The 27,407-nt window shown below is 51.2% G+C and overlaps 1 protein-coding gene across 9 annotated transcripts in view; it reads right to left on the reverse strand.

Annotated features, from left to right (window-relative positions):
- Positions 1-3,390: 3,390 nt before the first annotated feature.
- PTPRF (protein tyrosine phosphatase receptor type F) overlaps positions 3,391-27,407 on the reverse strand; it is a 376,474-nt gene continuing 352,457 nt past the window's right edge. For all 9 annotated transcript variants that reach the window (XM_066325048.1, XM_066325045.1, XM_066325044.1 and 6 more), the window contains 11 exons: positions 21,462-21,585; positions 19,317-19,492; positions 13,658-13,777; positions 12,480-12,634; positions 10,917-11,202; positions 9,135-9,313; positions 6,548-6,674; positions 6,210-6,335; positions 5,463-5,617; positions 5,191-5,326; positions 3,391-5,056 (listed from right to left, as the gene is read on the reverse strand). In XM_066325048.1, coding sequence (XP_066181145.1) covers positions 4,988-5,056; positions 5,191-5,326; positions 5,463-5,617; positions 6,210-6,335; positions 6,548-6,674; positions 9,135-9,313; positions 10,917-11,202; positions 12,480-12,634; positions 13,658-13,777; positions 19,317-19,492; positions 21,462-21,585 — 1,653 coding nt within the window. In that variant the 3' untranslated portion in view covers positions 3,391-4,987. The remainder of the gene's footprint in view (positions 5,057-5,190; positions 5,327-5,462; positions 5,618-6,209; positions 6,336-6,547; positions 6,675-9,134; positions 9,314-10,916; positions 11,203-12,479; positions 12,635-13,657; positions 13,778-19,316; positions 19,493-21,461; positions 21,586-27,407) is intronic.

Raw genomic sequence — 27,407 nt, forward strand, 5'->3', positions numbered from 1 at the left:
CTCCAAGTCCCATCCAACCTGGCCTGGAAGATTTCCAGGGATGAGGCATCCCTAAGTTCTCTGGGTAATGTGTTTCAGTGCCTCATCACCCTTGTAGAGAAGAGTTTCTTCCCTCCATCTAATCTAATCTTGCCCTCTTTTGAGTTCAAAGCCATTTCCCCTTGTCCTATCACTATAGGCCCTTGTGAAATGCCCTGCTCCAAATTCTCTCTTCAGGCACAGGAAATTGTGTAAGGTCTCCCTGGAGCCTTCACTTCTCTAGGCTGAACAACCCTAACTCTCTCAGCCTCTCTTCACAAGAGAGGTGCTCCAGCCCTCTGAGCATTTTTGTGACCTCCTTCAGACCTGCTCCAGCAAGTCCATGTTATTCCTGTGTTTGGGCCCCCAGAGCTGGACACAGTGCTCCAGGTGGGGTCTCACAAGAACAAAGCAGGGGGGCAGAATCACCTCCCTTGACCTGCTGTCCACAGGAGACACAGCCTTTTCAAGATGACAAGTGGCAGAATGTTCCTGTGAGCAGAAATGTGTAGGCATCGAAGCTTGCTAACCTGTAATTGTTACTTGGGACTGAGACTGCTTATTATAACTGCCAAAAGGGCAACGATGAGCTTTTAATTGGAAGGATCAGAATAATTCCTGCCCTCAGAAATAAACCAGGTCAAACAGGGAAAAAAGGAAAAAAGAGAAAAAAAAGAAGTCACTCCTAACTAGGAAATGTTACAAATTAAAATGGCAGTGTTGCTGAGGACAAGAAATTTGAGGACTGTGGGGGAAGGAGTTGCCAAGCTACTGTGCAGAGTCTGCTCAGATTTTTTTCAGCGTTACAGATATTTTTTTCCCCTTATTTAACAACTATTTTTCCTTTCAAAAACAAAATTTAAAGCAATGGAATCCCAAAGGGATAGTGCTTGGTCAGGACGTTATATGGAGTAACTGATCTTAAAAGGTCTCTTCTAGACCAAACCTAAGATCCTGTGAATTAACTAGGAGACAAGCCAAGCTTGGGCAGTGCCTGCACAGCTCTTGCTACAAGCATCAGTGGTATGAATAAAAATATGAAAATAGAAAGAACAAGAGGGCACCTCAGTGCCCAGAAATTCACCTTTGACTAGCTGCCATTTAGCTGCTGTCCCACCTGTCAAACTGTGGCCTTTACAGAGCTGCTTATCTGAGGCGGCACTGGGGCTACCTGGTATAACTAAGGAATGGAAATTTTTCACCAGGGAAAAAAGAGATAGCAGTAATAGCCCAGCTCTATTGCTCAGTGCAAATATGGTTGGTCTGTTTGAGACTCCAAACAGGAGTAGCTGCAGTGTGTTACAGCACTGTCTCCAGACCATTCCCTCCAGATCTGGAGTACAGTGTGGTACTGATACCAGAGGGAGGGAAAAGTCTCAAGCTGATACCAAAGAAAATAAAAGTCACCTGTGGTAAATCCTTTCGTGGGCTGCACTGTTCAGCTTTTCCTGGCTAGAAAGTCAGTACCAAGCCCTGGGAGGAAGCAGAGTGGCTCTAAATGTTGAATGTTGCACAAGCTGTAGTGCTGGCTCAGAGGGCAGATCAGGCTGCATTGCTGTTTATCCACTATGCACTATGTTTTTTTTGTTCCCCTTTTATTTTTCGAGATATACAGAAATAATGGGAAATAAATGTTGAAAGAATAAGTGCTTTTAAAATGATGTGAGTGTATTCCCTTTGGAGCAGTGTGGGCTTTGTGTGAGCAGGTGAGTGGAGAAAAGAGGCTGGAGAAAAACTGTCACAGCAGCAGCTGTTTTTGGTGCTCTCTGACCTCTGGGAGCCTGTCCCCTTGCCAAGGTGGCATGTCCTCACACTTTGTGCTCTGAGCCTTTCCTGGCCTGCGAGGTCAGCATGAGGCTTTGGCCGTGTGCCTACCAGGAATAGCCTTGTCACAGAGGCCTGGGCTCACTCATGTTATTCTTTGTGTATTCCATGTTGAGGTTCTTCACCCTTTCTCTGCCTCCTCCTGCTTAATCCACAGAAAAGCCCACAGGTGGAGAAGGAAGTGCAAAGTGTTCCTGGACAAGGAGAAAGAAGGCCCAAGCATGCATGCATATCTGTAAGTGTTCTGGCAGCTTTTAGTGAGAATCTGCATTCAAGGCTGTACATGGACTAAGCTTTGTGCTGTTTGTGTGGCAGTGGCTGGTGAGTGCTCAGTGAGTGGCAGAAGCATTATCACCACGTGTAGTTTAGCAGCACAGCCTGAGCATTGTTGCTGCAGCAGAGGCAGCTGCTCACTGCCCACCTCCCAGCTGGCTGGCTGCCAACAGAGAGTGTGGTGCCCTTCCTCCCCAGACACACCCATGTGTGAGCAGGTGTTCACTTGGCCATGCTCCTCTGCCATCCTGGGCCCTGACAGCGATGGCAAGCATCCCAATGCCGGAAACGCTGGCACATGCCCACACACACACCTGCACACATGTGCTGCCTCACAAGGGCAGGAGCTTGCTTTGCCCTTGGATCTGCATCCTCAGCGAGGCTGCCCAACAGCCCCTCAGGCCTCTCTGTAGTGGTGTAGTGAGAATGAGTCAGGCAAGGGGAAAACATTTCTGCACGTGGCACCTACCCTGGAACTGGTCTGGTCTGGCAGGGAATGAATGCTGTGACTGAGCTCCAGCAGTCACTGAGGAATCACTATGGTGCCCATAGCCACACTAGGGAAAAGCTCATCGGACTGCCATGCACTCCCACCCATCGTGGACATGCTGGCTGGAGCAGATTTGGCTCCCTTGGGAAGGATGGAAATGCCACAGGGCCCTGATCCATGTGGTTCTGCCCCTTGCACTGGCTTTTCCCTCACACACCTGGGCTGTGCGCAAGTGCTGACCTCTCCAGGAGCCGACACTTGGTGCTTTGCAGTTCACTCATGGGCTGGGCTGGGCTGTCTGCACAGAGCAGGCAGGGCTGCCAGCATGGGCAGGACTTTCACACCTGAACAAACTCGGGTGCTGCTCTGCAGTCAGGGGCCAGGTGATGGCTTTACTGCTGAGCACTAACTTGGAACACATGACTGTGCTCAGTGCTACAGAACACTATTACTGCAGCATCCCAGGAGGTTGGCAATGACTGATACTGTCACCACAGCCATCACCACTGACCCCTCTCTTTACAGCAAGTCCAGTCAGTAGTCAGTGCACTCCTCTACAGCTGCAGCTGGGCAGGAGGTGAGCACAAAAATGCACAAAGGGAATTGTCAAAGAAGGTATCCAAGCTCCCTGAAGGCACAAGGGTCCCTGCAGAAGGTGTGGTGCACTTAGGGCTGGGATATACTTGTGGGAAAGAACTTACCTGCCACAGGCTGAGGAGTGTGCCCACTGCCAAAAGATTCTACGGTCTCTGCTTATTGCAGAAGAAACAGACAGGAAAGCCAGCTTGTATGAAACCCAATTATTCAAATTTATTAACATCAAGAGTTATGCAATGATGCTGTAGATTTTTTTTATTAACAAATAGAAAACAGACTGTATACAACAGTGACCCCTACAGCACTATGCATCCACAAGGTAAAAATGAATGTGTCCTCCAACATTACCAACCCTGGATTGCTGATTTCAACGTAGCTTGGATTCTTAACATTCGGAATACATGTGATAATACAATTAGATACCCTTCCACCACCTTTATTCATAACTCAATGCACTCAAAAGAGGGCTGCTCACTCCCCATCTTTAGTGCGTGATATAATAAGGAGTATTAATATATAGTACCATTAAATTAAGTCCAGTAGTCTTGCCACATTGGTTCATTAGAACATCCTGAAGTAGCGGAAAGTACATATTCTAGTGACTCTTAACATTTGCAGGATAGCAGAAATTACAGATACACCCAACCTCTGAAGCCATGTGTACTCCCCTCCCCTTCCCTGCAGTACCCTGCTTCCAAAGAGAGCCGGTGCAGCTCTGCTGTGGATCAGCTGGGCTTGTGCTCCTTGCCTTTGTCAACGCTCTGACGCACTCCACTGGTGAGAGGTGACAGGATGGCGCTTGCACGCACAGAACCATGGGATTAACACAAAGGGCCGTGTCTTGCTCTTTCCATCCCCTCCCTGGGGAACTGTGGGACCCCCTCACTACTCCTCTCCCCTTCCCAGCAAGACACACAAAAAGAGGTTCCAATGCCTGGAGCCCGGGATTTCGGGTCTCTCACAAACAAGGCGACGACAACTCACGTCATATCAGGATCTGCCAATACACACGGTCACTGGATTGGTTGAACACGTATTGTAATAGGACTGAACGGTTTCCAGCTGACAAAGGGACGCTTCTTCAGCGACCCCGCATGCCCTCCCAAACCCAAACCTACTAAGGAAATAATGGTGGGGGAGAAGACTAAAAAAATAATTGGTAGCTTAGGTCCAGTTTCATGAAATTTCATATTCTACAGAGGATTAAAAAGCCTATGGGGAATGGAGATGGGCAGGAACCACAAGCCAGCTGCTGCGAATTACCAAGGAAGCTGCACTAAAATGGGCAGAACCAGCAGTGACTGGGCTGAAATAAACACAGGGCAGTAAAAAATGTAAAAGCAAAAGGAAATTAAAAAAACAAAAAACCCAACTCCCAAAGGTTTGGCAGGTCCAGTTCTGCTTGGGCAAAACATTAAGACTTGCAAAAAATAAAAGAAAGAGAAGATTATAAAAACCACTAGTAACTATTTTACATGTTTCAAAAAAAGATCCCATTCCACCCACCTAAAGCCTCGCTGTGAAATGCAGTCGGCATGAGAGAGGGTGAGAGATGCACATGAGCAGAAATTCAGCCAGAGACTGGAAATGCTTTTGGAGTCGGATTCCCTCATTTGGCGCTGGGGCCAAGTTCCTAAATGCCGTGGTCAAAACTGGTTGGCATGGAGGTCTGCTGCCTGGGCAGTACCTCCACCTGTACAGAAGGACTGAGGAATGGGTGGCTCTGGCTCAGAGGGACCCGTCTCCATTCCTAGACATCCCCACCGCGACTGGAGGAAAGCACTGTTACGTTGCATAGTGGTCGAAGCTGCCAAGGTACTCCAGTGCTGCTCTGTAGCACAGCTGGTACTGGTCCTGCAAGGCAGCAATGAGGGAAACATGAGCACTGGGGACATAAGGACCGTGGGCTGTAGGGTCCAACATCCAGAGACATCAGGCCCCTCCCTTCTCCCACAGATCTCCACTGCCTAGCCCAGGGGGGCACTCACCTCTGTCTGCACCATGGCCGGCCGCTGCGTCCGCAAGGTCTTCACCATCTGGAATATGTCCACCACACCCTCGTAGCGCATCCTCTCCAGCACGATGCTGAGTGTGATGAACACGCCAGTGCGCCCAACCCCAGCACTGCACAGGGAGCAAGAGGGGCCATTATGAGTCCTGCCAGCCCCAGAAAGGCTCTACAGAGCTCCCAGCAGTGGTGCAAGCTGCTCCTGGAGCACAGGGACCTGCTCACTGGGGAGAGGCTGCAGTCCTCACTTACCTGCAGTGCACCGTGATGGGCCCATCCTGCCCAAACTGCTCCTTGGTCTTGTGCACCTGCCCAATGAAGTCAATGAAACCCTCTCCTGTCTTTGGCACTCCCTGCTCAGGCCAGTCTGTGAACTGGAACTGGCGGATGGTCCGTGACTGGCCGTCCTGCAGGGAGAAGAGTGTTACATGTGAACCAGTGTGAGGGCCTGATCTCAGTCCCCTCAGTGCTGAATGAGACCAGGTGAGAAGGTGCACAGGCCACAGATAAGCCCAGGCAGATCTTTTGCTGCATGTTTGGGACCCGTCTCTGTTCTTCCCTGTTCACCCCAGGGTAGCTGAGCTGAGCAGAGCTTTGGGCCCCTACAGGGTCCATTGGGTCAGTGTTCGGGGTCCAGCTCCACCCTAGGACCATGTTTACTGTAACACAAGGGTCCTGTGTCTGGTCAGATGCTGCACACACAGACTCCAGGTGCAGGGGCACCTGTGTTAAATGCTTGCCCAAGTGAGCAGCAGAGGCAAAGCAGGGTCTGGTGCTGACAAGGATCCCTGAGCTGCTCATTGGGCTGACACAGCTGGCAGGGCAGGAACCTCTGGAGAGAGGAGAAGTAGGCAGTGGGCAGCAGCCCTTTTTGCCTGCAGTGCAAGGCAGTATTTACCGTCCTGTTTCTCCAGGAGCTGCTGCGTGCTCCCTTGACTGACCTGGGTAGGGCAGAAGCATGAGAGGCAGAGGAGCTGGCGAGCCAGCAGATGCACTTACCCTGGCATCTGTCACCTTGAACTCCCGGAGGATGTACTGTGGCATGTTGTACTCTGCCATGGGGTCTACCACAAAATACTGGTACCGGGCAGAGCGCTCTGCAGGCCAGTACTGATGGCACTTCTCCTGTGGATGAGGAGCAGGGCAAGACATTAGCACTACAAGCTGCTGCTCCTCCCTCCCGCTCCCCGTAAGCCTGTGTGGTTCTGGGGCCACAGGGTCAGCCACCAGACAGTAGGGGGCTCGCCCAGAGCCAAAGAGACACTGGGGTGAGCCAAGAGGTCATGCCCACACGCAGCAGCCCCACAGCTCCCTTCTCCCGACAGCAGGACTCGTACCCGGCCCATCTCACGCAGCTTTGTCAACATCACCACAATGGTGGAGTTGTGCTCCCAGAGCATCCGCCAGAAATCCTCCGTGGTCTCGGCCAGTGGTCCCTGCGTGGCGATGTAGGCCTTCTGATGCCTGTGACAAACATAATGGTGCTCAGAGCAGCTTCTCAAGATGGGCAGCAGCTGCTCTTGGGGACTGGGTGAGCTGGATGCAGGGCCTCATGGTACCAGGGATCAAGGCTGACAATCCAGCTGTAGGAGGCAGGTCTCTAGGATGAGCCATGGGCTCTGGGAGAGAGATGAGCCTGTCCAGCACTTGTCTTCTAAGTGCTCCCCACAGAAACAGTGAGCACAACACAGAGGATCCGGTAAAGCTCTTAGTCCTTGCTGTGGTGATGGCGTCCCCAGCCCAGCCTTTTGCTGGTGCTTGTCTCCAGTGCTGCTGTTGCACTGAGAGCCCTCTTGGCATCCAGGCCCCCACTAGCAGGCTGACAGCACCCACCTGGGCTTGGAGGAGAGACTGTGCTTGGGGATGATCCAGCTGCACCCTGTGTTCCTGCACTTTTACCCTCTGCAGTACCCACCATCCCTCCCATTGCATGGGAAAACACAGAGCAGCTGAACCAGGTCACCTGGATTACACACACTACAGACAATAACCAGGGCAGTGTGGAAACCATGAATACAGTTTTGTCTGCTTTTCTAAAGCTTCAGAATTTATTCTTGGTTCCACTGCCAACCAGAGCACCTCCCCTAATTTTCCCTTTGACCTGCCCTGTGACTGTCTCCTACCCTGAAGAAAGCCCCCTCGGTGCTTTGGACTGAGCTCTAGCATGCTGGTACCGTGGCTCTCTGAGCTCCCAGCCTGACACAGCAGAGCCCGGGCTGGCTCCACCACTGCGGGGCGCTGGAGCCCGCGGGACCAGGGCCGGCTTCTTCCATCCTGCCTTCCTCCCTCCGTTCTGCCTTCATCCCTCTACTGGTGCTATTTTTAATGGTGCTAAAATTAATGAACGTGCTGCAGGGCAGCTGTAACATGCGGGATGCAGACAAGGGCTGCTTCAAGGTGGATTTATAACATCGTAAAAAACAGGGAATGGGAATGCACAACGAAGTGAAAAGCTAATAAAGATGCAGCATCAGTGATATCTGCAAGACCTTGGGCCAACTGATTTCTTTAGATAACTAGAAGAATGCTGGTTCAAAGGCAGCCATAGGAAGAGATAAGAGAACTTGGAGATGGGGTAAGTAGCACATGAAATGGCACCACCTGCTGTGCTGGCAGCCCTTGCCCTCTCTCTGTAGCACCACCAAGAGGCAAAGCCAGTGTTGCTCTCCATCAGCTCTGGAGCCAGGACAGTGGCTGCAGTTCATCTGTCACACTCAGGCTGCAGCCAGGCAGTCACCTTAATGAGTGGTGGTGGATGGCTTTGAACCACACAGGCAGGAAGGCAGGAGGGAGTGGAGGCTCCCTTTGCTCTGTGACAGTTTTTCTCCAGCCCCTTCATCCTTCCCCCCATTACTCTGTCCCACCCTGGGGGAGCCTTGCTGCAGTTTTCCTGTGTTGGGATGCTCCCAGGGTTTCTCCCCTTTTGCTCCTTGTCCACTCTTGCCTTCATGTAGCCCTTCTCCCTGGGAACTCTTGCTGGAGCTGCTACAGCTGCTGGAGCAGCTCCAAGGCACAGAGCTGCTGGCCTGGCTGCACCCACATCTGTTCCCTTTGGCAGTGCCTTTTGCTTCTGGGAGACCACCAGTCCAAAAGAGGCAGGTGGGCAAAGCCAAGCTGGAAGGGACATGTGCCACATCTATCACTGCATCCCCCACTCCAGCGCTGATGATGGTGCACATGAAGGATGACCCTACTGGGATGGTGCACAGAGAGAACACAGGAACAGGCCCTTTATGTGCATCATTGTGATTTGGTTTGGATTATTGTCTAGGAGTTGGTTGGGAAGGGGCTGTGACCACCGGGCTGTTCTCTCCTGGCATTTAGCATCTGAGAAAGTCAGCAGACAGATACAGAAAACTTAAGCATTACTGCCCCAGTATTTCTTATTTTGTGCTTTTTAAACTGTGTTCTGGAGAGAGGAACCTGGTGATGGGCTTCCCAGTATCCAGCATCCTGCCTGAAGATCCAGACTCCTCCCAAAATCAAGACATGGAACAAGCCTTGAGCTGCTGCCAGAGTCAGCCACTCACTGTGTGTGGAAGCACACTTCCAACTCTGGTTACTACAAGACAGGAGGCAGGTTTGAGTTAGGTACTGTAGATATAAAACACAAGCCAAGGGATGCTTACCAGAATATCCCATAAAATCTCCCCAGGAGCCAACACAGCCTGCCACTCCAGCCATATGGGCATCTGTCTACAGCAACACATGCCAGCCTGGCAGTGCTCACTCACAAGCAGTCTTCACATATTGTAACTACACACACTGCAGTGTCTGAGAAGATGGAAATAGATAAAGTGCAACAAAGTGGTCCCTGGCTCACCTCAGGCAGTCAGGACCAGTCCTTGGGAAACAGGAGGCAGCACTGCCTGGGTTTCCAAGCAGGCAGGACAAGCTGGCACAGTCACTCAAGGTAATCCTTACCTGTAGCCATCTATGAAGCTGGCATTGATGTAGTCAGAGCCCTCGACACCCCGGATGGGCTGCAGGCAGACTCTCGTCAGCTCATACGGCATGATGTTCACAAGGCGGTTCTTGAATTTGTTGCACGGGAGGTTGGCACTGATGAAACGTGAGGTATGTGCTTTGGAACTGGCCAGCATCTGAAAGAGGAGGAGACACATCAGATCCTTGCTTGGGGACGCAGCAGTCTTGGGGCAGAATCAAGACCCTGGCAGCAGTCCTGCAGTGGAGACCCACAGCAGCTCTCTGACACACAGAGCCATGAAGCTTTGTACCTTGCTGAGCCAGGGATGTATGCTTGGTGGCAGCAGGGAAGCAAAGCTTTTCCTCTTCCAACAATGTCTTGCTATTTACTTCTCACCCCAGAAGAACCCAAGAAAATGTGAGAATTGTGACAGTTTTAGGTAAAGAAGATCTATTTTGGGTTACTGTGAGACATTTTATGGCTCTCTTTGAGTCCCGTAAACTGGAGTCATGGTAAATGTGTTACTTAGATCTGCTGGCAGATTCAAACAGGAATCACTCTTCCCCTCGCCAGTTTTTTGTTTCTTTTTCTTTCCCAAAAGACTGCCTCCAGCATCTCCAGAACCACCCTTCTCTCTGTGAGTGGCAGCTGGACCTCAGCAGAGGCTCTCTGCAGAGGGACAGGGTAGTTCTGTGGGGAGCAGTGCAGCCATGTGAGGCTCTCCTATATCCTGTTCCCCAGGGTTTCCCATGCAGTGGACACTGCCAGGGCATAGAGAGGCAATTTCATTACTGTTCTCAAGAGACTATTGGAGAAATGAAAGGAAAATAAAATTTTGTCTTTCTTACAACAGAATTCCTTGAGTTGAGCACAATTCTGTGGCTCCCCTGAGGAGTTTCAGGGCAGGTATCACCATGAGACACTCAGGCAGCATGTTTTACTGTCCCAACCCCAGGATACCAGCAGCTCTGATAACCACAGGACAGAGCTTCTCAACTATTCCCAGTTTACATGGAAAGTCAATATTTTGCCTCTCCTGCTCCTTTGTCACTTGGAGGGAATCCCCAGGGTGAAGGTGTACTGCTGCAGTTCATTTCATAGCCTGCATGGTCTGCTGCCTCCCTGCGTGAGCTATATTCCCCTGCAAGAGCTCACTGGACTGATGCATCTCATCTGAGAATATGGGCACTTAACAGAGCTCACTTCCCGCTCCAAGGCTGTAATAAATCTCTGCAGTTGGCATACACAGATATAGGCAGAAAAATGTGGGCTTGGCTTCTTAAAAATGGTGTGCCATAAAACACTGCCTTCACCAGTTCTAGACAGTGAGGCTTGGTGTTGAGGTGGTTAAAAGATTACAGAGCTCAGCGTTGAAGAAATGAGACCAGAAATGTCTCACATATTTAAATGGAGCTGTTTCCAGACAAGTCGTTCACAGTAACATCAATTATCACTAACATGATCTGCATCTGATTTCAGATGCAGCTCCTGCCGCACAGTGAACCTAGAGCAGAATGTGCTGCTGGGGACTGCACATCCATCTGCCTTTTATCTCCTCCCCAGAAGCTGCCAGTCCAGGGGGGACCGTGGCTGACACAAGCTTTACAATTCAAATGTATTTTAAATCACTGCCTACCTGCTTTAGAAACACACGAAAGAATAACCGTCTGTAATGATCCATAGCCCTCCTCTCCCAACCCCTGGACGAGTGGCCTGTGGAGTTCTGTGGGCAGAGACAGGGCACTAGGGAAGTGGGATGCTGGGGCTCTGCCACCAACCTTGAATTCCAGTTCCATTGAAGTAACACTCTCGCCTGGTAGCACCTGGCTCAGCTTCTGGATGTGGGCGCAGAGGTTGCGTGCGGGCACCTCGGTAGTGCCACACGTGGAAGCCTCCAGCAAGGCCTCGTGGATGAAGATGTACTGGTCCTCTGTCTGCACCATGTAGTTGCGCTGGGAGCGCATGCACGTCACGTGGCCGTAGATGTCCACGGTCTTCTCGTGCTTCATCCGCTCCAGCATGGCATCGATGACAATGAAGCAGCCGGTTCGGCCCACGCCAGCACTGAGGGAGCAAAGCACATGGTCTGAGATGACACAGTCTCCTACAGACGTCACACGAGCTCTAACAGTGCTTAAGATATCACCTGGACTTAGGGCACACAAAAGGAGAGTAAAGGCTGCTTCCTATGAGTGGAGCTCCAAACAAGATGTGACATGAGAAGCGAGGGAGAGAATCACTGGAGAATGGGAGAGGCTCCTCAGCCTTTCTGCTGCCCCCATTTCACTGCTGGTGTGGAAAGGACATGGTGCTACCATGCTGATCCCTGTGGTGGCTGGCAGCCCTTCCACAATGGAAGGAGAAATGTATTTAACAGGCAGGAGAGTGACAAGACGTGTGTGTGAAGTCAGAAGATATGAAGAGCAGGCTGGGCCATAACACCAGTGAAGTCTGTGATTTTCAGCCTGCTTGTCCCCCCATCTGGGTCACTGTTTCCTCACTCATAAAACGAGCACAGCCAGCCTGAGAGGGGTAGCACAAAGCTGAGGTCATGCACAACTGTGCTGAGCCCTTTGCTCAAGCACCAAATGCCTCTCCACAACTGTTGGACGGGCAGTAGCAAACCTCAGGCTACCCACTGCGAGAGCACTCTGAAAGCAACAGATTCACTGTTGTGACATGTAAACATAGACAGAGATAGGGAGCTAGGCATTTCCTCATTTATGGTGCAAGTCATATCCTTAACAGGGCTTTAATACAGCTTGTTTGTGTGTTAATTATACCCCACTACCATCTGAAACAGAGCATGAAAGAAGAGCATTAAACACTGCTGGTAAGGCGTATGCTGGAACAGCAATGATGGAGTGGTTTGTTCAGTAACAGTCCCCTCCTGGCTGGTACAAATAAATCTTGGCTGGGTTAGATGCTGAGCCTTAGTAGACTAATATTTTGCCTTAAGAGCTGCCTTTCTACCCTGCGAAAGAGTGCTGCTGTAAATACTGCATATGATTGTTCACAGAGGTCACTGCATGCATTTCTGTCAGTGATGTGCCTCTGAAGGTACCACCCACTTACGGACACAGATAATTTTTAAATGGCACTTGCAGTTTTGCAGGAAAACGTGTTTTCTGAGGCTCTCCATATAGCAGTGCTGTTTAATCTGATACAGCAGTAGCAACAGAAATGCCACCACTGGATTATCACTGCTGGGCCTGTTCTATTGCCAGCCCAAGAATGCAGTGCAGGTTATGCCACCATGAAACCTTTCCCACAAGAAGGGGCAACTCCACTTTCAGACAGGTTAAAGCTCCTGCAGCCAGAAGGCAAACACACAGTCCTACCTGCAATGCACAACCATGGGCCCAGCATCTGTTGGGTTACAGGCCTTGACCCGTCGCAGGAAAGCGAGGATTGGGGTGGGGTATTCTGGGACCCCGTGATCAGGCCAAGCCATGAACTGGAACTGTCGCAGCTCTGTCTTCTCATTGGAGCCATTCTGTTGAAAACAAAGAGATGTTGTTTTGCATGAGAACAGTCTCATCCCAGTGCAGGAACCTGCTGATGGGGCAGCAACAGCAACAGGCACGCAAAGCTCTGCGTGATGATGCGTGTACTGAGCTTTCACCAGTGAAAATTTGGAGGAAAAATGCAGGTTTATTACAAAGCTCCTATAAATACAGATGCTCTGTAGAAATGCAGTTTTACAGACAACAGAGCATCTCTGTAGGAGTGGAGCAGACTGCAGGGAAGGTGAAAGACACTTTCCTGCACAGCACAGGTTCACTACCTGCATACTCACTGCATGTTCATGGAAAATGGACATTGGGCATGAAAGGGCTACAGCAGCCAGTTCTCTCCCTGCTCCTCTGCATCATGGTGTCCCTGGGCTGGGTCATCAGCCTGTGTCTGCAGACTGCCCTGTTCCTCTCTGGGCTTCACTGAGTGATCTATGCAGGACTGGCTGGCTGATTGCTGGGGCCTTCCTGGGGAGTCATGAGGGTGTCCCCCCTGAGCACTGGGCTCCCGGCCCCGACTCAGTCACACACAGAAGCAGCTTGCTGCAAAGCCTGTCTGCATTGACATGCCGCTGCTGGCGCTGTCCCCACGGATTTCCAAACACTAATGAGGAATGCGGCAGGCAGGAGAGAAGAGTTTGTGCCCACATCAGAAATAGCCCCTCTATTTGCATTATTAGTGACAGAAGTGATAAAAATTCACTGCTTCCCATGCTGTCCCTCTAATGGGAGGACAGCTGTTACCTGTACACTCACCAGAGGCAAGAACAGCCCTGCTCTGGGGTCAATCACAGAAGAGCATCAAGTATCCTGGCCAAAATCTGTGGCCAGATGCACAACCTGCAGCTGATCTACTGCAGCCCATCTGAGACATGGCTCATGTGTGGACTGGCCACATGCTTGGCCAAGCCAGGTACAGCCAGTGGCCATTGCCTGTGGGCCATGGAGCACCCTGCAGCATCTCTGCAATACGTGAAGCAGCAACAGCCCAGGCAGCCCCATACCTTGCACAGCGCAAAGGTGCGGACGGTGTAGGTCGCCAGCTCGACTGTATCCAGCAGGGTCACCTGGATCATCCCATAGGTTTCCGCACCCCGGCTCGGCCAGTACTGGTCACACTTCACCTGCAGGAAGGTGAGGAGAATAGATCAGCAATTGGCTATTGGCTGGGGCATCTGGGATGAGGAACAGGGCTCTGCCCTTCAAAGGGTAAAGACAAAAATGAGTCATTGTGCAGGGAGGGGACTCTAAAATCTGTATTTCCTTCTCCCAGAGTGTCCCAATCACCAGCAAAAAGGCAGCACCCCCTGGACCCCTTTCCATATGATTCAGAATCACAAGAATATTTTGAGCTAAAGGGACCCACAAGGATTATCAAAAATCCAACTCTCAAGTGAATGGTCCATATGGGAATTAAACCCACAATTTCAGTGTTAATAGCACCTGCTCTGACCATCTAAACTGATCTCAATGAGTGGTCACGCACTTAAAGACAGAGCTGAGTCCAGCGAGGTACACAGCAACACAACAATAGGCACTACCTTTGCCATAGCATCCATAGCCCCCAGAGTGCCCCTGCCAGCATGGCCTTAGGCAGTAAACCACCCTGGAGACAGGGGGGATACAGCCTATGCCAGGGCTCCAGCCTGGATGCTGTATCCACCCTCTCTGCACTGCTGTAGGCTTGAGTGCATTGACCATCACCAAGTGACACCAACGTGCCTCTGTGGCAGGTGGCACATCCCTGATAATCTACACCTCCCAGACGTTTCAAAAGGCTCTGCAAGGAACAGATGCCAGCTCAGATACAGACACATCTTGTTCTCCCTCTGCAACTTCTTGCACATGGACTGTGGCCAAACTATCCCTTCAGTCCCTTCTGCAGGCAGCACTGTCTCATCACAAAAACATCTGCTGCTCCCTGGAAACCTCCTGCCCTGCATCATCCTCATCACCCCTTTCCAATTCTGCAACCAGAATTCTTTGAGCTACTGGTCACAGCTCTTGTTGCATCCCGCTTGGCAGACAGCCAAACACACCCCCAGGGGCCTATCCCTCTGCCCCTTTCACCTCCCTGCACATCCCTCTCTGCTCACATGCTGCTCCTCTCCTCCTCCTCTTCACAGCTCAGTGTTTGCAAACTACTCCTCCGTTTTGTTTTTTTCTGTGAAGCCCCAAGCTCCCTATTTAATTGGCACCCTGAGCATCCTTGTTTCATCTGGTACCTGGCTCCCCCACCCTGCAGAGCGTGAGTGCCTGTCTGACAGGAAGAAGACTTCATTCCCACCCATGTGCACCACACTGAAAATGGTTTCCCACCCTAGGAGAGAGGAGTGAATAGAAGATCATCTGTGCTTGTCAAGGAATAGTAAACTTAATTATTAGCAGAACGTGTTTACAGGGGAATGTGTGGGAAGGGAAACAATAAGTTTAATTAGGAATCAATGAAGTTCTGCCTTTTAATTGAAACCACTTGCAGCAGGGTGGGGCTTGTGAGAGCTAAGAGCCCTCATCCTGCACTCTAGCTCTGGAGTGCAGCAACTTGGGAGTCAGAGGCATGCAGCTCTCCCTGCTTTTTGGGTTTTGCTCTCAGTAAGGCCTGCCCTTGCAGAAGTGCCTGGAGCAAGGCTGCCTAATGGGGTACTGCAGGTGCCTGTGTAAGCAGAGCAGCTCTGGTGCCTCCTGTCCAGGGTCTCCTGCCATTTGGGCTGCTGTGCTGCCTTGGATCTGTAGCAATGTGGCAGGCCCTGCAAAAATCTCAGGATTCCTCTTCCTTACTTGGCACAGAGCATTTCATGCTGACTGGCTGCAGCACCAGCAACTTGGAGGTCACAAACATTATTTCCCAGCTAAACTGATCCATCCTCATGAGTGGGTGGCAGCTGCAGGCTGTCTCCACAAGGCTTGAGTTTGTCTTGCCTGGCTTGGAGATGATCTGACCCTCTCTAAGAGAGAGGAGAGCAACATGGCATCCTGCAAATGCTGGGGACAGCTGCTTGCTGTGGTTTGCAGGGGATGTTTTAGGGGAACAGCACAGCCTGTCCCTGTGCCTACACCTCAGGGACAGCAGTCCTCTCCTGCCACCCACATGCTGCAGGGCTGTGTACTCGAGCACAAAACAAACTTCAGAGGAGTTCCCTGTGTGGGATAATAGCAATGCCTGGGCTGGTAATTGAAAATTATTTATTCATGACCAGATAAGAGTCAGTCACATTTTCTGCCAAATTTACCCATAATGTTTATGCCCCATTTTCAAGCTCTGTAAATTTTATGCTGAAGCCGATGCACTGTGGCACTAAAGCAGATAAGAGACGTTTTCTTCTGGCAGTGCTTGTTTCTCATTAACTTAAGGAGCACAGTAATGTCCTGAACAGCCATTTATTGCAGCTTTGCTGAGTGGCTCCTGTCCCTCCCCTTTGATGCCCTGAGCCCAAGAGCAGCCGGCCACCTCTCTTCAGCTTGAGAGCTGTGCTCTGCTCCCGGCCCTGCTCACAAGCTCCAGATGGCATTGCTATCAGCAAGAGGGCTGGAGCATGATGTGGCTGCCAGGCTTCTCTTCCCCAGGGCCCTTGAGCACCAGCCTCTCAACAACCCCTTCCTGGGGACATGAAATGCCAGGGGAGATCACACCCCAGGGATAGCTGCTTGGTGCTTAGGGCTGGAAGAGAACAAGCCACGGCACTGCTCTGGGAGACCTCGCTCTGCCAGGCTCTTGGGGATAGCCCAGGGTAGGAGAAATCCTGCTTTAATACCTCTCTCCTGGCAACACAGCCCGGCAGGGCTGCACCATGCTTGCAGCTTCAGGAAAGCTAATCTACAATGTGTGTTTCTGAACTGCCACCAAATGATTCTGAAACTGATTGTAAAGCTTTGAAGGCGGCTAAATTGCACAATCCAGCCATTTCTATCCTTTATGTGCTTCTTACTTTGTGAAAACATGAAAAAGGGAGGATGATTTAGACCATCAAGCCAGCTGAAATTGCAGACCATAAAAGCTGATGCTCTTTAAAGATTTTTTTTTCCCTCTGCAGCTCAGGAACCCTTTAAAGCAGTGTCACCCCCACAGGGCTGCCAAGCTGCTGCTGGTCCTGGTTGGCTTATCACAGCACTGCCAAGGGTGACCTGGGGAGCTCGCCTGGAAAGGCAGCAGAGCCTGCTCTGCACTGGGCAGCATGCCATGAGGCCTTGCTACCCACCCCAGGCTCTGCAGCTGGAGAGACAGTCCTGTGCTTGCACCAAAGCCCCTGGGCAAGGGGACTCTGAAGCAAGGTCACCCTTGGGTAATGCTGTATTGCCATGTGACTGCCTGGAGCAGTGTTGTCCCACAGCAGCGTGAGCATCAGCAGGCAGCAATGCTGCAGGGACCCAAGGGGTAACATCAGATGAAGTTTGAAGGCTCTGGAGCAGAATGAACTGTTAAACAGTGACTCATGCTGGAAGTTTAGAGCAATGGGCAATGACTGGGATTAGGATCTTTGCTGGCCCCAAGAAGGTGTGCACCCAAGAGAGCTCTAGCCATCACCAAAAGGGCATGAAGAAAAGCAGAGCAGGAAGGTGGCTAAAAGCCATCTTGCCTTGGAAGATGCTGAAAAAGACAACAAAAAAGCCCAGAGAAAATCATCTCCTGGAAGTCCACATTGCAGCTCCCCACCAGGGCCCTGCTGTGAGGAAACGCCCTGAGACACCTGTACAAGGTACAGCAAACACATCCAGGGAAGTCCCTGCTGTGGATCACTGGTTCAACTCAGGAGTGACCAGGCTTCTCCACTGCCTCTCCTGGCAACCTGCCTCTTCCACAGTGCCAGAGAATACTGCCCACTTCTCTTTAGTGCTGGGGATGTGCCAAAGAGGCAGCAGGACATGGGCAGGCAGTGCCAGGGAGTGAATGCAGGGGTCTGGGTCTGGTCAGGTCAGACTACAGTCCCTCGGCAATGTGCCCAATGAGGCAGGCTGCCTGAGATTCTGTGAGGCCTCTGGTCACTTCCTGCCCATAACAAGGATTCACAATGTCACCGAAAGCCTGACCACATGCACTGTGTTTGGGACAGAAACCAATATTGTAGGATGATAGGATGGGGTGTGCTGGGGGGAGATAATGCACAGCTCAGCAATACAGACATCTCAGGCAAAGACAAGTCCCTCTGGGGTCAAAGGAAACCTGTTATCTTCAAGAAACATGCACCTTGGAGTGCCTTGCCATATCTAAGAAAGTTAACCAAAAGTTAAGTGAGTCAGGATTCCAGACACGGATTTATTTGGCAACCCAGAAGGGCTTTTCCTTGTTCTTCAAATATATGCACCATCATTGAAATGTGAAGGCACAAAAAAGTCCCCATATAACACTCAGCTGCAGAGCACAGTTGATCAGAAGCTTCTCATCTCGCTTAGCCTGTGTGCCAAGCCCTCAGCCACAGGGCAGGTCAGAATCATTTCCCTGCCTGTTTGGGCTGTGTGGGTGACAGTGACCATTGGACAGAACAGGCAGGGCTCTGCAGCAGGAAGCACAGTGCAAAGCTAGGGTTGGATCTCTAGAGACAGCTCATCTCCAAGGAATACTTTTTCCCTGCAGGCTGTAGGCCATTTGAAGAGCCCAGGAAACCCATCAACAGTGCCTGTTTTTTGTACATTAGGAAAAGCAGATCTGTTTTGCCATGGTGATTGGTGGTTCCAGCCACTTCCTCCCAGTCAGGGTGGGCTAGGACACCCCTGCAAGCATTTTGGTGCTAAAGCTTTGAAAAGGACAGAGAGCATGCAGGCAAAAGTTTTAACTAAACCCTAACTTGACCATTTCTGCTTCTAAAGAATGAGCTTATTGGGCTAAAAATAATCAGTGCTTCACAGCTTGAGTGCACAAGCCCCTTCTGCTGTTGGCATGGCAACACTAAAATATTCTGCTAGTACAAATGCTCACCGCTAAAATTTTACTTTTAGGAACAAACTGAATCATGAGAGGCAGAAGCTGCCTCCTCCCTGGGCAGGCTTTGCCCAAAGGGTGCATCTGGGCACAGGAGCACTTGGTCACAGCTTACAAACTTCTGCTTCAGGGGCTGAGTAAGAACCTCTGTCATGAAAACTGTATCATCTGCAGTGAGGGCTCCCACTCCTTCTCCAACTCACGCCTTCCCCATGGTCTGCAGGCAGCTTTGCATTTATTACATCAGAATATCTAATCCTGGCAATGTAAGCTGATCATTTATACATGGTGTCATTGGACAAGGCACAAATTAGTCTTGTCAATGCAATGAGACCCTGTCAGTCATTCCCCTGGCATTGCAAGAAATGCCAGGGCCGTGTTGGGCTGCTGGATGCTGCTGGTACCCCCAACTGTTGCAGCTTCTCAGCTTCTGGGATGGTCCACACTCCCCATCTCAGAGCTTTCCTTTCCCCCTTTGATGTGAGTGATGTGGGCAGGGAAGGATGCGTCTGTGTGCAGACATGCAGGCAAAATAGAGGTAAATGAGCAGGCCAGCAACAGGAGGTTGTGCCACCCTTTTGCCCCAGAGAGATATGCTTACAAGGCATTTGTTGCTGGGCTGCATGAAGCAGTGAGCCACATCACTTGGAAATGCATCTCCCTGGGTGCCCTTATGCTGTGAAGGGCTCCCATTTCCTCTTTTCTGCCCCCCCAACAGCGCCAGAAAAGAGAGAAAGCACACACTGTACCCTGGACTTCTCCTCCAGCCTGGTCATCATGACAATAGTTGCTGTTCTCTGTTCCCACACCATCCTCCAGAAGTCGCTGAGGGTTTCTGGCAGCGGTCCCTGCGTGGCGATGTAGGCATTCTGCTTCCGATACCCATCAATGTAATTGGCATTGATGTAATCACTGCCTGGGACTCCTGTAGAGGAGAAAGAGGGCAGGAGTTACTGGGGTAAGCCCACAGCTCTGTACCTACTGCTCTGCTGGGCCCTGCAGGCAGGAGAAGAGGCTGGCATGTTCACAAGGCTCTTGACGAGTCTCCTTTATGGGGCGATGTCAGGATCTCTCCCAGGGACGTGCAAAGGACAGGGATGGTGCCTGAAAAAAGAACCCTTTTAACTCCCACATTAATGCAACAAGCAGGCAACACCAAAGCAGAGAGACAGCTGCCACATGCACACAAAGGAAAAATTCACAGGCAGGAATATTAAGGAGCTCATTCGGCCCCAAGCAACTGACTGATATAATTGTCTTAAATTTACCAGCAATTTGTTATGGTCCTACAGCACCTTTTAAAAATGAGGCTCCTTTATTAGCTTGTCTCTGTTAGCAAGGGATGTCAGGCAGGGATGTCCTCCCATCCTTCCTGCAGGGACAACTATCCCCAAGGAGCTGGAAATCTTCCTCCCACCACCACTGAAACCCTTTGGTATGAGATCCCCTCTGCTGCCTGCTGGCAGAGGCTGCTCCAGCCCCCACACGGACTCCACCACTTTAAGGAAAAGAATTTTTCATATAGGTCTTTAAAATGCAAACACATAGTTACTAAAATAAATTCAGCAAAGCAGAGGCCCGCGGCTGTTTCCAAACCCTGCTCAGCATGGGCTGCCCGGGCTGCAGGGAGAGAAAGCAGCAGGAATCTCATTGTCTCCCTGGGAGAGAGCATCTGCATTTCATTAGAGGAAGGAAATAAGGCTGGGGGTCACCTCTCGTCCTTTTGTCCTGGGGAAAATTCTACAGGTCTATTCTACAGGTCTCAGCAGTCCTCAGCAGACACAAAGTGCTGGCAGCTCTGGGGGAGTGGCAGCAGCTGTAGTGCAGTGCTTCACTCCCTTGGCATGGGCGGCACGGACCTGGCAGGGTGCTTTGGGAACAGTTCCCGGGAAGGCACAGACACTACTTACAGCAACTGAAGTCAGGCTGGAAAACAGGGATTCCCCCATGTGCTCACCCCACAGCTGTCTGCAAGGGTTTGCCCATGAGCAGACGTGCCAGGCCTTCACACAGCTGCTACTGCTGCTGCTTAACGGGGCTTGCTGTCAGGGACTGTTTGGCCTCCTCTCCTCCTCTTGAAGAGGATGAATAGTGCATTACCATTAGAAAAGGCTTTTCCATCTCCCAAAAAAGGATGCTAGTGACTGTAGGGTCACTTGTGTGCAAAGCTAGGTCCCAGTTCCTTCCCCAAGCAGGGGTGTGTTGAATTAGCTCTATCTTCCCCATCCTCCATCACTGGGCTCAGATCTGGGAGTGCAGAGCTGGGTGCTGGTTTATAAAACAAAGGGAATGGGTGAGTCTGGGCTCCAGCTCCTCTATGTGCAAGACAACTAGAAACATGTACTAGCCCAAACTCCAGGGATGTGGGGCTGGTTCTTGGAGCCATGGAGGTCAGTGCTATGGACACCAGGGCCTGATGCTCCCAAGGAGGATAAGGATCTGTGGAGTCTGATGTTCCAGGGGAAGGAGCACCGCTCATTCTGTGCTGCTCTGGGCACTTCGTTGGGACCATATAATGACAAGTCCCAGAGAAAGATACTGGCCCTACAATTGTGTTGGGACAGAGGGTGGCAGTGGCACTAACAGTGCCATGTTTCACCATGTACCGAGAAAGGCAGCTGAAGTCACACACAGAGGACAGTGGGAAAGGAGGTTGCTGGGACAGACATGTTTGTTGCCAGCAGTACTAGGAAGCAACTAAACAGAACACACTGCTCTGAGGACACTGGGAAAGCTCTACAGTGTTCTTTCCCCTCTGACCAGCCAGAACACACATCTGATCATGCTGATTCTTGGTGTTTGTCTCTGCTCAGCTCAGAACACAGAAAAAGATGGTCTCCTTGGTACAGTCATGTTCAGCTGAGAGATGGGGTACCCACTCCAGTTACTCTTACCATCAATGGAAGTCAGGATGACACGCGAGTGGTCATAGGCTATCACGTTTGCATAGCGGTTTTTCGGTTTATTCACTTCCAGGTTGGAGTTCTCCCAGGTGAACTGCTGCCCAGGATCAATGGACTGTGGAGAGAAAGAGAAGGAAGGAATTGGTAGCGGTTACAGCACATTGGGGTGCTGCAGCACATGGGTTTCAGTCAGGCAATCTGCACTGCCCTGCACACCTTTCCCCAGGCCAGGCACAACTTCCATGGGTGTCCATGGCAGTAGCGTCAAGCCAGACCACATGGAAAACTGGTTTCCAGTGGGATGCACATCTCATGATCTACAGGCAAAGAAAGTCCCTCACTGGGGCAGCCTGCTGCAGATATGCCCTCATTTCCTCTGTTGCATGCTCATCCTTCCCTCTGGAGCTACCCTTCAGCAGAAATTTGGTCTTCTGCCAGGATTCCAGAGAGACCTGACTGTGCAGATCTCGACCTAGCGGTTTTATTAGCTGTTGAACTGCAGTCTATTGAAATATAGCAAGCCCTGGGTGTCTTGTGCCCCAGGAGCTTTTGGTATTAGTGTCCTGCAAGACAGCCTATGAGCTTTTGCCAGGGAATAGTCATGAAAATTAATAGGTTACTATCCACTGCTCCAGCTACTTATGCAATGTAAACACCTCTTGTTTGAGTTAATAGAGTGACAAGAAACTATAAACCTGGAAAAAAGACGTGGTTATAAATCTTGGTCTGCACACTATGCAACTGCCTGAAAAGCGCACACCCCACTGCCACCTGGCCTCGCACACCCAGTGCTTTTTCCATGAGCCAGGTGCTGGTGTACCCAGTCCATGGCTGCTCCATGGCCAGGCAGCCTCTTCCCAAAGCCTCCTGTCTCATCTCAAGTCCACGCGCAAAGCAATGTACACATGAACCATCCCCAAAATACCCTTCTGAGATGGGATGGTCTTGCTGTTTGAGAGACACACAGGTAAGACACCTGCCTTGTGCAGGGACTTGGTCTGCACATGCAGCCCTGGGCAAGCTCAGGGCAAGCACTACAGCAGAAATCAGTCATCCCTTCCCCCTGAAATTAACAACATTGTCAAAAACTTCTTAAAATCTTGCTCCAGCATAGGGTCTCTGAAACTTTGCTGGTCCACAGACAAAACCACTGGGGAAACAGGCCAAGGGAAGCACTGCACGCTGTGCTCCCTGCAGGCATCCGTGTTCATCGCTTGGCAGAGCCGTGTCAGAAGGTTTCTCAGGCAGTGAAATGCCTGTCTGTCAGCTCTGGATCAGCTGTGAGCAAAAGGCTGAAGTGGGAAGCACAGCTCCCTGACTGGGCTGACAGGAACAGCTCTCATGGTCCCTCTGCTGAGTTCCACCAACCACCAGCTGTGCACAACGTGACACCCATCGATGTCCCCTCTGCTCCTGTGCTGTGGAGCAGGCACTACCCAAGCAGCCACCACTGAGTGCAGGCACTGGCTTGAGTGTGGAGCACAGGCACTGTCTGCATTGCTGCAGTAGCCCTGAGGGCTTTGCAGCACATGCAGGGAATGGGCCAGTGCTGTGCCAGGTGGCAGCTGTCTGTCCCCACGTGTGGCCCAGGCTGCCTGCAGGTAGAGGGGCCAGAGCTGACGAAAACGCACAGGAGGATGTGACATCACAGAGATGCTAATAGGTAGTTTGGGAAATGTAGGATGTAAATAGACATTTCCTACAGAAAACCTGTAATTTTCTCTTATCAGTGTAATAAGCAGGCAGCTGCTGTGCTTAGAGGCACTGCAGCCAGGATGGTGGGAGTGGAGGCTGCAAGCACCACTTCTGGCTGCAAACACTAGGCCTGGCTGCCACAGGCCTTGCACTCTCCTCTGCCCAGGCACAGAGACATCTCAGCACAGCTCACAGCTCTCTGGGGCACTTCATTTCATTCAGACACCTGCATTTTGCACTCAGAATAGGCTGTCCAGGGGATCAGCTCTTTGGATAGCTCCCACTCTCAGCTGTGTGGCAGGGAAGACTGCTGCCCACCAACGGTGGGCCTGAACTGCACAAGGGAATGCAGAAATGATCAAAGATAGGAAAAAAATAAGAGGAATATAATACAAAAGGACTTTTAAGGTTTGGATCAGAGATAAGTAAGAGGGGTTTTGACATCAGTCTGATCAATACAGAGCACACCGAAGGAGAAGCAAAAATAGACAAACTAACAAGGAAAATATGGACCCATCAATGCCTATTAGAAACATAAATAACACCTATTTTTCAAAAAGATGGCATTAATCTGCACAGACGGCCCATGCAGTCTCAGCTCCACCAGTAGCTGGTGGTGGAGCTGAGACTGGCTCTGAAGGTATCAATGAGCATCTTCTTGCTGTGAAGAAGCTACCCAAGAAAACAGCAGTTGTAACTGCACTCTGTGAGCACTCTCAGTGGGCACAGGTGGGTGCTGGAGTGAGTCTCACCCCTGCAGCAAAGGTAAGCAAAGCTCAGTGCAGTTGTTCACGCTCAATCTATGCTGCAAATCACTGCCAAAAGGCTGCAGGGCTGACCCAGCTGTGGGGTGCAGAGTGCTTTGCACAGCAAGTCTGTGTCCTGCCACAGCAGAGGAAAGGGTTATTTCCTGGGGGAGGACAAGGCTGCCAAGTGCCCCCAGAATGGAGGAGGAGCATCAAGGTGTTGCCATTAGGGTTAACAGCTTTGATGTGCAATGAGTATGTGCAGAAATGGTCTAATCATCATCAGCCTCTTAAGAGGCCAAACAGGTGAGAAAGCCAGAACTAATACAGCACCTGAGTGCAAAGAGGCTCTAATTAAATACTCCTGCAAATTAGTGACTCATTTAGAAGTAAAATGATTTAATTTAAACTCTGGTGATGAATTAATGTACACCTGTTCCCCCCTTTAAGGCAAACAAATGAGTAAATAAATGGGAGGATGATGGGCTGCTTGGAGAGAGTTGGAGCCCTTACATGGAGTAGTGGTTGGCAAGTCTTGTCCCAGCTCTGTACAATGCCTCATCTCCCCACCTTGCTCCACAACTGCCCTGCCACTAGAACTCTGCTCCTGTTCCTTTCTGGGGCTCATGGGAATCACTGCTTCATCCCAAAACTTGATCAGAGTAACACTTCCTAGAAAGCAGAAGGACTGGGAAATTGGAAGGAAATGAGCCAGGAGCAAACTTGAAAAAGCACCATGACTTTCGCTTTGCTTTAAAGTGATAGGGAGATGCTGTAAGACAGCAAGTGCAAATTAAGAAAAAGCCCAATTAGTAAAACTCCTCCTTCCCAGCATGGAAGTGCAAGGAACAATTTCACCAAAGCAGTTCAGGGACCCCTGCTGCTACTGCCATAAAGACAGAGTCAGACCGTTGAAAAGGGATTGAAGAAAGGCTCTTTCCTCGACAGACTCTAGAGCACTTTACAAATGCCTTGAAGATGTCCCTCAGTGCCAGTTTGACTCTCAGATACAGTCCACCTCGGGCTTGCTGCTCCCCTTCCTTAGTGCAGTTCCAAAATCCCTCTGCATGCTGAGGCCCGGCTGCTGGCAGGCGTGGAGAGCACAGGCAGGCAGTACCCTCAGGGAGCTGCACAAGGGCATGGGGACAGGAAGATGCTCAGGCAGTGAGTGCTTCTGCCCTCCTGTGAAATCAACCACATTAGCAGCAGCGTTGACCACTGTCAATCTGCACCACGCCTCAAATGAGGACATAATGTGCTTCTGAATCAATCGCTGGCAGCACTTCAGCTTTATTATTCTTATTACCGGAACGTGATCGCCCTGTGCCTGCCAGGCAGCTTCCCAATGAGCCCATTAAACCCACACAAGCCCATTAAACCAAGGCTCTCTGGGTGCTACCTGGGCCCAGCACCTCCTGGGCTCACTGGCCCCAGGGACCCAAGCACCTCTCCTGCTACCTAACCTGCCTTGCCAGGGCTGCAGGCATGGGAGATGCAGTATCCTCAGTGGCTTTATGGGAAATGTAAATGAATACAGGGTTTGAACAAACCACCAGTGTTTCTCTCCACAGAAAACTCTGAGGAGAGATCTGCAGCCTCCCCACCACACTAGGAAGCGGGAGCACAGCCTAAAGACTACTAAGAACTAATCTGCCAGGCAGTGCCACACTGCCAGGCTCTCACCACATGCTCTGCTCTGCTCCTGGGGGCCATACACTGGATGGACTGGATGCAAGGGGCAATAGCCACAAGTTGCAGGTTGGAAAGGAATAAAGAAAAAATCCCCTGAGAAGGTGATACAGGATCTAGCAGCACTACAAAAGAGAAGGAGCCAGCGCTGGCTGGAGCCAGCCTGTCCTGTATTTGCTAAGAGCACCAAAGGGAGCAGCAATGCTCAGCTTGTTGGATCCTACAGTGAGTGTGTGAGCTGCGGTGTGTGTGTGCCGACCGGTTCGTCCCAGGGCAGGCACTCCTGCAGCGCCCAGGGCAGGCTCCGGCCCCGGGAGCACAGGCTGCAGTGTGGGAAAATGCCCACAGGAGGAGCTCCAACACAGCGACAGCGCCTGCCACCACCTGCACATCCAGTCAGGGGCTTCAGCCTTCCTTCTAATTTAATTCCATTAATCCCACGCTGTAAATTCGCTGTAGCTTTCACTGTACACTAAAAATGAAATACTTCCCTCGTGCAGCCAGGCCAGAAACAGCTGCCAGACCCTTGTGCCCTGCTCCTCAGCTTGCTGCCTGCCTGTACAGCGTGATGGGGCTGCACTCTGCCCCACGCCAGAGCAGACAGCAGCTGTGAACTGTGCCTGCAGACAGCTCAGCTCCCAGCAACTGCATTTCAGCCTCTCCTGCCGCACCAGGGGTACCAGGAGGTACAGCTGGGATGGCTTCCAGGTGCTAGGGGCGAGGGCTAACCCCACAGCTCATGACCCTGCTCTCACTGCAGCCAGCCCATAGCCTGCTCTGTGCTGGCTTTGTCACACGGGCTGCATGGGCACGCGGGCCAGCAAACTGGTGTGAGCAATATTATTTATTCTCTGACCCGTGGGAATGGCGGTCAGATGGCCGTGAGAAATCTCTGCCACCCTTCCTGCCCCCTTCCCAGGCATGTGGGGAGGTGCTGACAGGTCTTGTTTCATGTCACCTGTGTCTAGGTTACCCTGCTATTGCTTACACAGCCAAGGCAAGCACCAGACTGATGGCTCTAGGCCAGCTGGCCTCAATGGTTAGAACTGCTGTTAAATATTTGCTCTCTGCCTGTGGTGCCACTGCTCCTGGAATGTGAGCCATCTATAAACAGCCCTGCACCCCACAGAGATGTTAGGCTGACAGGCTGCTCTACAAAAACACTTAAAATGCAACTATTTCAAAGCACAATCAAACAGCAAATGGGCCTCGGGGGTTCACCTGCCATGCCTTCCTCCCTTGTGTCTCCCTGCTCAGCTGTGCTATTCCCATTCTGGCACCACCATTATGCCACGGGAAACAGGGTCGGGGCCTTCAGTTCTCAAAGTGCTGGGTCACCACTCAGCTCTGTGTCACAGAGTCCCAGGGTGAGCACTGGGACTGTATCAATGATTACTGCAAATGCAAGCATGTGCCGAGGTGTGGTTCCTGTCTCTCGGGCTCCCACAGGGGCTGCACAGCTTTCTCCCCTCCCATCTCTGCTCTTTCCACATCCACTCTGCAGATTTCCTTAGTCAGCAGCACACACCATGCCTATCCTGCCCTGCAGCCCTCCTATCAAAGGGAGCTGTTGCTCTGCCAAACCCACAGATACAGGGACCAGGATGAGAGCAGACCCACTGCTGCAGCAATCCTGCACAGGCAGCTGCTGTTCTCTTCCAACTCAGTCCAGGATTCTTCTCACTGGCTTTTCAAATGGGAAATGATTGCATTGATCCCCACATGCCAACAAGGTGCAACCCCTTCTACTTTTGGGTCCAGCCTAGTGTCAAACACTGTACAAGCCTGTCATGTTCAGCAATTTCCA

Source organism: Sylvia atricapilla, chromosome 9 (genome assembly GCF_009819655.1).
Source record: "Sylvia atricapilla isolate bSylAtr1 chromosome 9, bSylAtr1.pri, whole genome shotgun sequence".
In the NCBI taxonomy this organism is placed as follows: Eukaryota; Metazoa; Chordata; class Aves; order Passeriformes; family Sylviidae; genus Sylvia; species Sylvia atricapilla.